Source organism: Pyxicephalus adspersus, chromosome 8, assembly GCF_032062135.1.
Source record: "Pyxicephalus adspersus chromosome 8, UCB_Pads_2.0, whole genome shotgun sequence".
In the NCBI taxonomy this organism is placed as follows: Eukaryota; Metazoa; Chordata; class Amphibia; order Anura; family Pyxicephalidae; genus Pyxicephalus; species Pyxicephalus adspersus.
Window position 1 is genome coordinate 44,927,209 of NC_092865.1, and position 10,172 is coordinate 44,937,380.

Below are 10,172 nucleotides of genomic sequence, written 5' to 3' on the forward strand. Positions count from 1 at the left end.
GCTTGGCAATTCAGGTGCCCACTGGGGGTTTAAAAAGTGCCAAACCAGCATGAGGCTAAAAAAACCAACAGGTGATACAATATCAGGGGTCATAAGAACGCATTTCAGGGGCCAGGGTATTCTCCCTTCATCAGGGCTCAGACACATTGTATCTGCTTGAATACTACAGAATCAGATAAAATTGTTTAGGTGGTACAAAATTACTGAACACAATGAAGGTTTGGGGCTCTCTGTGCCCCTAAACTGAAAGAAGCAAGTAGTCAGTGAAATCTCAGGGCATTTGATATGCCCACACTTCCTGATCAGTGACTAAAAAAAGTAGAAAAGCCTGAAGTTCAAAATAACTAAATACAGGGGCTGCAGCTTTATATGAAGTCATGGGTGGCAGCTCCTTTATTTCCATCCTATTGGCCTCCTGCATTCTGGCTATAGAGTTCAAGCTCCTGTGGTCGGAGCTGGCTGCACTTGTATGGAGATTTAAGTGTTAATCACACTTTGTGTATGTATTATCTTTTTATGAAACATGAAAAGAATTTGACCATTAGCAATTTGGCAGTGTTAAAGTGTCTCTCCATCCCATTGTGTTATTCTGAACATATTTCTTCACATCCATCACTTTATCTGACATTGCAAATTTAATTTTCAAACTTTTATCAGTTAGAGAAAAACTTGAGGATGTAAAAAGATCTTGATGTGGACACTTATCAGCAGGTCCCATTGGATTAGCTGTCTGCATGCATTCTACCTTCTGTCCACTAGGTGGCAGAACATTCATTAGGTTGTTGTATTAGGGTTGCACCTTGTGTGGGTTGTGCTGCTGTTGGAGGTTATAGCTGGAGGACTTCAAATGCCACTGGGGTGTTTATGTAACTACATGAGATGTGTACATGATATCTACATAGTGTGACACCCGACACAATATGAGAATATTATTATTATTCGGTCAGACAGGGTGAGCCGGGCAAAACTTAAACATAATTCAATTATTCCTAATAAAAGCAATGCATGTTCTGTATCTTCTATTATATTATCAAAAATCCACATCTACATCCCTGCAAGAAATAATAGGTTATATTTACCGGATGCTTGTTTCTTTACATTGCAAATATTTTGTATAAATTCCTGGAAAAGATCTCCCATATACTTCTATTATACAAGAGTCTCTTCAAATCTCAGCTCTCACCTACAATTACAAATATTTCAAACTACTCTGATGTGGATTTAACATTCTGTATGTTCAACCCCTTACATTACTATTGGGAAATTTGTATGAAAACCAACACAAGGAGACATTGATCATATATTGTAATGAGATCCAATAGGTTCCATGAATGTAGATGTATACATTGATAGATGTGTTGAGATCTATACACATGTATGCACATGTAAGTATGTATATATGTATCTAGGTATACACTTACGGATATTATATGTACTAAAACAAAATTCATTTCTAGCAGCTCAAAAATGATTTATCAAAAATACATTTTTTTATTTTACCACTTTGGGATAATTTAATAATGATTCCCCTGTCGATTCGCACTAAATTCGCCCATTTATTTGTTAAAATATACACTGTCTGTATTCGTCTGTCATTTGCAACCCCTAGTTAAAGGTACAGTGCTGCTTAATTTGTTGGCGCTATATAAATCCTGTTTATTATTATTATTAATAATAATAATAATAATAATAATAATAATAAAAAAAATAAAAATAATTTCCAATTGTGACTGCTGTGCACTTTTGACAATTGGCCACTAGGTGGCAGAACGAGTCATTGTTTTCAAAGGCCCTAAAACAAGACATGTAGAATGATTTAAATGATGAATTTAAATTATCTTTGATAAATATTGTTTTATGAAAAGATACCAGACCATCTACTTCTCCTTGCTATCCACATCATTGTCTTCTTTATAAACATACCAAGACTTCTATAAGACTGAGATCATCACAGTCATTGGGTAAAGATCCCGGGACCGGGGCACAGAGAGCGACCACAGACCAGGCACTGGACAGTGACAGAAATTTTCTTAATATGCAATCTTTTCCCAACAGGGATGTTCAGAATTGTTCTTATTACACCAACCCTCAGCCTGGAGTCTATTATACCCAGATCTCCCCTGGGACTTTTTCTCTTTTTGTCATTTCTTCTTTCAGGAGAAAATGTTTCCTCATGGAAATGTCCAGCCAAAAAATCCTTGTGACATCTGGATTCCTTTTTCTGTTACATTGACCATAGTGATCACAGGGATTGTTGTGACTGATTGCCCCAGCAGAGACAGGTGGTGACACATCCACAGCTTTACATTTTCTCTCCACCATAATCACAAATCCCCCCCAGGTCTTATCAAACTACTGGCTCCCTGGTTCAGGGGCTTCAGCTTTGTCTGTATTAATGGCACTGCCTTCAGTATTTCCCATGCTGCAGCGCAGTACATCAGAAAGCACTGAAGCCATTGGATCAGCATGACAGCCAGGAGCATTTTATGAAGTGGATAGCAGAGCACTCCTTGGCTGCTCAGTACAGATTTTACAGAGTTTCAATCATAGACAGATGGTTTAAAAGGAAGCAGCTTCTGCTTTCCAAAGGGTAACCCACAGTGCTCTGGGGATCCCATGTCATGGGGAAACACTAAATGTTCACTTGTAGAACAAGTACTAAAAAGAAAACCAACCAAAAAAGTAAATGATTTTTTGGTCTTTAATAAATTCTTCACCTGCAGATTTAAGCTCCCTATTCAGTTTGACAACACGGGTATGAAATATAAACACCAGGGTGTTGGGAGCGAGTGGCACCATGCCATGCATTCCCTGAACCGCTTACTGCGGTTAGCCCATGAGGTGCCAAACCAGAGCAGAAGGGACTGATAACAAGTAATAGAAGCAGACTGCAGCATTCTAGAACTGGTGGGGTCTGCAGTTACCTCCTCACATTTGTGTCTGGGTGGGGATTATCAGTACCAGAGGTAGGAACACTTTTATTTGGCCCAGGTAAGTAGCAGCACTTACAAATTATACAGTCCGCGCCTTTGTAGAAGAATCCCGAAGCAAACCATTAGTATCCAAACCAATGCATGACCTGTAGGGGGCGCTGCGGCTACCGGTGAGTTTGGTTGAATGTTGCAGGTGACCCCGCTAAAGTTCCCATAACAGTGACAACGGAACTGCAAACGTAGAAGTCTGATATCACTCTCAGACAGCCGGCCCTGCGCCCACATAGGAACAGACGCATTAAATCCTGGAAGTGCCCGAACAATGCGGAAATTGGCAGGATTGAGGTGCAGAAAGGCGTCAGTGACGTTTTCTTGGCGCATGCAGCGTCCGTTCCCCCCGCAGAGCGCCTGGCTGCACAGAGAGGCCGCGGTGGTGACATTGACGATATATCGCCCAAAATCTTCATCCAGATACGTCTTCATCCTCTGGCAGGTTTCCTGTGGGGAGGAGATTGGAGTCAGAATTTTCTGTGGGTTCCAGGGACCCCTAAATGTCAGATGAAGCTGTCATCCAATGGGACATCTGCAGCACATTGGATGCAAAGTGAATGAGGATTTGTGGTGGGTGGCCCTAAACTGGGGACCAGCGGAGGAATGGTGGTTCAGTCTTTGTCTGCTACCCAATCACAAAACTATTGTGGGGTATGGGAGGTGTAAAAAGGGGGCAGAGGGTATGGCCGCCCTAACCCCCCACCCTGTGCCTAGTGGGATATTTCCAACTTGGTTGGTGATTAGGCTCAGAAGTGTTATAGAAGTTCAGTGGTGGTTAGTTTGCAGAAGGGGTTATAGTTGTGAAGGACGGGTCATAGGAGTACGGAGTTACAGACAGAGAAGGGGTAATTGAAGTGGGGTACTAGCGACATAAAAGGGGTCATAGGAGTAGGGGGTTAGGGGCAGAAAGGGGGGGTTATAGGGGAAGGGAGTTAAGGAAAGAAAAGGAGGCCATGTGTTTTAAGCAGGTAGAGGGTTAGGTGCGGTGAATGGGCTATAGGTGTTGGGGTGGTTAGGTGTGAAGGAGGGGATATCAGGCTTGGTTTTTTTTTTTTGTAAAGATTGGTTATAAAAGTTGGGGGTTCAGTGTCCAGTAATTGTGGAGAGGGGTTGTGGAAGTTGAGGCAATTAGGTGTGGGTTTATGGAGGATGAGGCAGTTAGAAGTGGTTCAGGGGTTATAGGAGTTCGGCAGGTAGGTGTAGAGGAGGGTTTTAGGAGTTGGGATTTAGGTGGAGGATGTTTGAGGGTGGTGGGTTTGGGGTACAGCACTTTGTGGGGTGGCCTAGGGGTATCTCAGGGTGACATCACATTCATATCTCACTTTCTCATCATTTGATAATTTCTATGAAAATAAATGCCGCATGAAGGAGGGCACAATATGTACAGTTATGGGAGATGGGGGTAATGGATCAGAACACACAATATGGGTCAGTACCAGGAACACTTGCCTTGTCCATGGCATAGTCAGAATCACCCCAAAATATCACCCCAGCCGCCCCCTGAGCTGCGCTCTCTCCGATGGTGGAGATCAGATCCATCTGAAAAGACAAATACAACATTTTTATAAAAAATACAAAAATGTTAATCTAAACTTATCATAGAAGTAGCCCAGAACCAAACAATGATTACTATGGGTCAGGGGCAGCACAAAACAGGACAGTTCCCAGGTATGGCCACTGGAGGGAAGTATACACCATATCACTGGCTGCAGGGAGAGGTCCCTATGCTCCGCATGAGCAGGTCTTTCCACGTGCTGTGCCCTTTATGAGGGTCTCCACCATCCATGTGCTGAGTTCCTGGGTCTGTACCCCCTGCTGTGCCCCATATGAGGGTCTCCCACCATCCCTGTTCTGAGTTCCTGGGTCTATACCCCTGTTGTGCCCACTATAAAGGGTTCCCAGCATCCCTGTGCTGAGTTCCTGGGTCTGTACCTCTGCTGTGCCCATTATAGGAGGTTCCAACCATCCCTTTTTTCATTGTGTTGTCTTACCTGGGAGAGAAGTTTGAGGTTTCCCTTGTAGGTTGGTCTTGTGTACACAAAGACGGGCAGAGAGTACCCACTGTGTTGTTGAGAGATCCTCATGGCCTCACTTACCCGGTAGTAAACAAATTTGCGGCCGTTTATAGTGGATTGAAGGGAGGGGTCCAGGTAGATGGAGGGGTAAAGGGCAGTACTCTCCTCCCACAGCCACCATAGCTGGTCATTTCGTGACATCTCCACGTCGGGGCATTTCCCTGTATAATTGTCCCAGTCGATCAGGTAGTCATGGTTGTAGCAGTCTGGGAACAGGTAATACCCCCACAGCTGGCGGGGTCGAAATTTTTGGGCTAGTTGGAGAGTTTCCACCATGAACACATGGGCCGAGTCTTCAAACTCTCCCTGAGCTTCCCTGTTTACGTCATTGGCTGACCATTGGGGATGGCGAGAGGCCACCAGTTGGCGGGAAGCTCGCCTGTAAATGTCCTTCTCATTCCAGTTTCGAATCCAAAGCGGATTCCATTCCTCCCAGTCAATGATGGCCAATCCGTCTTTATTGGGGGATGGCATGTACTTACTGATTGCCTCCACCATCTGGTCCAGGTGAGCCTGGAGGCTGGTATTTTGGGGCAACCCCCCATTGATGGACACATTAAACTCATCATAGTATGGGTAGAGGCCCAGTCGCTCCTTGTAGAAGATGGTGGGGTTCTGGTCCACTAAGCCGTCGCTGGGGGAGGAGCTCAGGTCAAAGAGCCGCAGGTCCAGGGACACATTAAACCGTATTGGGCAGCTATGGGTGGGCGCCATCCAGGCCACCATGAATGGGCGATTGTTATATAATGGTGGCACAGTGGGCTTGTCTGTCCCCAGGATGGACGATTGGCCGAGGGCCACGATGATTGACCACAGGACACAGGAAAGGCCAAAGCATGGGGTCATTGTGGAAAACCTGGAACGTGAAGTCCTCAAAATCCTACAGAGAGGAGAATAGAAAATTTATAGACAAATTGAGAATATCAGACCCATAATCACTGAACCCCCCCCACACACACACACACACTCCCGAATATCTGTGGGTTTACCTGACCCATACAAAATGTAAAACCCTAAAACAAAACTCAACACCCCATAAACCCCAAATCTGAAATGTATGTAGGGGAAATCATTCTCTGACGCCTGTTCTGTAAAAGCAAATTCAGAGAATTAAAGAAGTTATCAGAACAAATTTTATACCCAGACTGATAGCTGGGCACCATTTCCATCCGGGTTTTATCCTGATATTCGGTTCCCTGGTGTTGGATTGGCCATTCAAAATTCCATCAGCATTCGGATCATTGATTATTTTCCATTCATCCTTGGTATGGAGTGCAAGAGATACCAGCAATTTCTATGAATCTGATTCCCGGGGTTACACCTGGGGTAGATAGTCCCCATGGGTGACTCAATGCCAGGTGATGATCCCGAGGTTACAGATTGGAAGTTGTCATCATCAAGAAGCAGATATGGGGACACTGACATGCTGGGGAATGGCGACCTATAGACTGGGCTACACCCTGAGATGGGTTTTATGGACAATCAGACCCCACCACCAAGGGGAAATACTCAGCCAGGTGAGATATATAGGAAGGGAAAGGTAGGATGTGCTCACCTACATGACCAAAAGGGTAGAAATGATGGGAAACATATGGAAGGGGGAGGGGGCTTAGATTTCATTCGTTCCACACCTGCCTATCTCATCAACCCCATTCTAAGGTGAATTTGAACTCTGGGTGATATTTCAAGGAGTAATTTTGGACTGAATTTACACACTGCTCACTTCCTGTTCAGGTAACAAGTGTAAAATGTGGAATTTTCCATCACCTTTTGTCTCAGTGAGAAACATACGGGAAGGGTGAATCTACAAAGTGTAAACACAGAAATAAAAACCTGACAGAGGTTCTAATTGTTCTTTGGCTGTACAAACATTTTAACCCCCCTACAATATAAACCCTTTAAAGTCTGAGCTTACCGTGACCTCACCAGAAGATTCCGCTCATCTATGCTGGGATCTGTAGCTTCAGGTCAGGGCACCGGTGACTCTTCTGGGTGGCAGCCTCATTTCTGGTGCAATATCTCTGCACATATGTACATGCCGTGACTTCACTGCAATCCGGATTGTGCAACCAGAAACCTCAGAATATATAAAAATGATTAATTAGAGTTCTCGGTGACAACACCTAATCATGACGACCTGTGATTTGTGATGTTGGATCCCCCTCCAATAAAAGATGGAAATCAGGAAAGTTTCTGTGGTGTCCCCGCTGTCTCTGAATTCACAGAGTGACACGGGAAAGTCCACATACTATCATTATGAACGCCTGCTGGGCCGCATACCAGGATCAGATCTCAGGTGACAACACCCCGACACTGAGAGGAAACAAAAGAATCTGAGCTTCACTGCAATGGCTGACGTCATGTTTAACCTTTTCAGTATTGCATCAGGAGGAAGTAGAGTGCTAGCTCTTGGGATCAGCTACTGCTGTATTGGTCGGGTCATCTTCTGGACGTTGTCTGAGACTTCAGTGCTTTATCTGAAAAACCCCTAAGTGTCAGGGTGTCCTTGTTCTGGGGTCTAATTTCTCTGGATCCCCAGGTATCAGCATATCAATGGATGGTACACCCCAAATGTCAACATGCCATTCCCCCCCCAAAAAAAATGATTGTTCTGGGACCCCCAAGTCTCAATGTATCATTCTCATTGTGCTATTGTTCAGGGGTATCTAAGTATCAGAGTGCCATTGTTCCCCCCCCCCCTTAATATCAATGCACCATTGTTCTGGACCCCCCAACTAAGGGCAGATATAGGGAGGTGCAAATGTGGCACTGCATGAGCCTTGGCCACAAGGGGCTCCCATGGGGTCCCCAAGTCAGTTCTGCACAGGGGCCCTCCCCTGGCTATGTCTGCCCCCAAGTGTTGGAGTTTTATAGCTCTGGACCCCCAAATATTGTTGTCACCTCATTATTGGATAAGTTTTTTATTCTGCACCTCATCTTTCTGGGAGATTTTAGATTCTCACCATTTCTGGGGTCATAATAACAATAATAATAATAATAACACTTCATTGGACAGATTCTCTGTAGAAATTCATTACTTACCGGTAATAAGCTGACCAGCTGAACATTGAAAAAAGGCTTGCAGAAGCCGTAATCTATATGTTAATGAGGAGCAATGGGTGGTACTCAGAAAAGCCACAAATATGCAGTGTGAATTTGCAGGTTTCTGCTTTGTTATATTTACAAGGATGTAACATGTACAAAGCAGTGCCCATTATTTTCAGTGTTATCTACCAAATGGCCAGCAATTGGGGCAGAAATAGGGTCATGCAACGTGTGTGGCTGCATGAAGGCCCCGGACCCTTGTCAACCAACAAGGGCCCTGCAGGAGTGTGAATTAGGGGACCTTCTGTTGGCTATGTTGCCACTGACCAGTAATTAGAATCAATGGCCCATCATTGTGCTGAACAATTACCCTGAATGTACTATATATGTGAGGACTCCAATTGTATGGCTGCAATCTCTTACTCCTCCACTAGGTGGCGCCACACGCCTCTGTTGGGCAGTCCCATATTCCAGTATCAGATGTTCCAGTGATTTATTGTCAGAGTGATTTCTGTTTATTGAGATACAGGAAGCCATTGTGCTGCTAAATGATCACATTTCCGTGCAGTGACATTGATGTGATAAAATGGACTTCCTGTTTCACCACTTTATATTTTTCTTTATTGTGACTCCCTGCAGGACAGGAAGCATTGGGGACATTTAAAAAAAGTCACACAAGGTGCTGGAAATGACAATTATGAGTGAAAAGCTGTTAGGAGAGAAGGCCGCAGCCTTCTGAAAATGCTGATCATGTGCCTGACCTCCTGCTGTACATCCACATTCCTCCATGTGGGCAAATACAGAACAATAAATACTGTGCAGAAATCATAACTTCCTGCAAAGACCTGACAACACACTGCCTTTGCTGCACTGCATTCACAAGCTGCTCACAGAGCCCCTTTTGTCCTTTACATTTCCTGTTCCTAAAAATCTGCAGGTTGGAGTCTCCGGCTCTGCCATGAAAGAGTTAACCCTGATTTTCCACCCTCGGGGGTCTCCATTAGTGGCTGCTGTGCAGAATTCTCGGGTTGACACATCTGGAAGACGTTGCAGGACGCCGTGTTTGGGTTTGTCGTAGACGGAGAGCCGCACAGCACTGGAGGCCCAAACCCGGCTCCTGGTGATACAACCAGCAAAGTGGCGACAATTTCCAGCCCGATTTTTATCTGGGGTTGTGTAACAGCGGTGACGTCTGATTGGTGGCAATTCTGCCCTGCAAACCAACTCTGTGGCCAATCCGAGAAATGGAGGAAGCTCATGTGTCGGTTACACAGCCCCCCTAAGCAGCATCATTTACTGGGGGCCCAGCTGTATCACGTGGGCTTCCAACCCCCCACAGAGCGCCAAACTGTCCTGCAGGGACCACAGAAATTATAGCAAGCAGAACATTTTCATTTCCATGAAAGATTTGCAGTTTGCAGACTTCCCCATGGTTGCTGCAGATCCATTGAATCAGTTATATGAAATGTGATCAGCCAAAGAGCCAGGAGAGAGATTGCATGTGATTGGACCGACATCCGGACACACCGACTCACTGACATATAGACAGACTGATGTACTGACACATAGGCATACTGACGCACTGACACTCTCCAACCTCTCAGAATTATTTATTGAACCCCCCAGCAGACCCCCCCCCCTAAACTTAGTTATGGAGTCACCAAGCTTGTGAAAGGGCCAATTCTGCTCCTAATGAAATGATTATGTTCCACTTCACTGATACAATTTATACATTAAAATGTAAATTTTATTCATTTGATTTGGAAGTCTCACAGTGCAGCTTCACCTGCAGAGATCACTGCCAGGGTGTCAGGGGTGATCGGAGGACAGTCTATGATTTTACCATTTACTACATTGATAATTCTGTGCATAAAACACGGGACAGCAAGAGGAAGATAGAGACCATACACTTTTGCTAATAATCACCTACAATCCAGAGATTGCCCCTGCAGTACCTATTTTCTGCCACTAGATGTCCTGGGTCTAATAGGACCATCATTTAGCCCACTTGCTCAGAGCCCAGGTGGTCCTGGACCTGATCCCAGCCTGTGACTGTACACTGAAAGGA

At 44.8% G+C, this 10,172-nt stretch overlaps 1 protein-coding gene across 1 annotated transcript; it reads right to left on the reverse strand.

Annotated features, from left to right (window-relative positions):
• Positions 1–2,682: 2,682 nt before the first annotated feature.
• LOC140336906 (hyaluronidase-2-like) lies at positions 2,683–7,718 on the reverse strand. The gene is made up of 4 exons (XM_072420345.1): positions 6,975–7,718; positions 4,976–5,939; positions 4,434–4,523; positions 2,683–3,431 (listed from the first exon to the last, which is right to left on the reverse strand). Exons 2-4 carry the CDS (start codon positions 5,903–5,905, stop codon positions 3,006–3,008), a joined length of 1,446 nt encoding a protein of 481 aa, XP_072276446.1. The 5' UTR covers positions 5,906–5,939; positions 6,975–7,718; the 3' UTR covers positions 2,683–3,005.
• Positions 7,719–10,172: the final 2,454 nt, after the last annotated feature.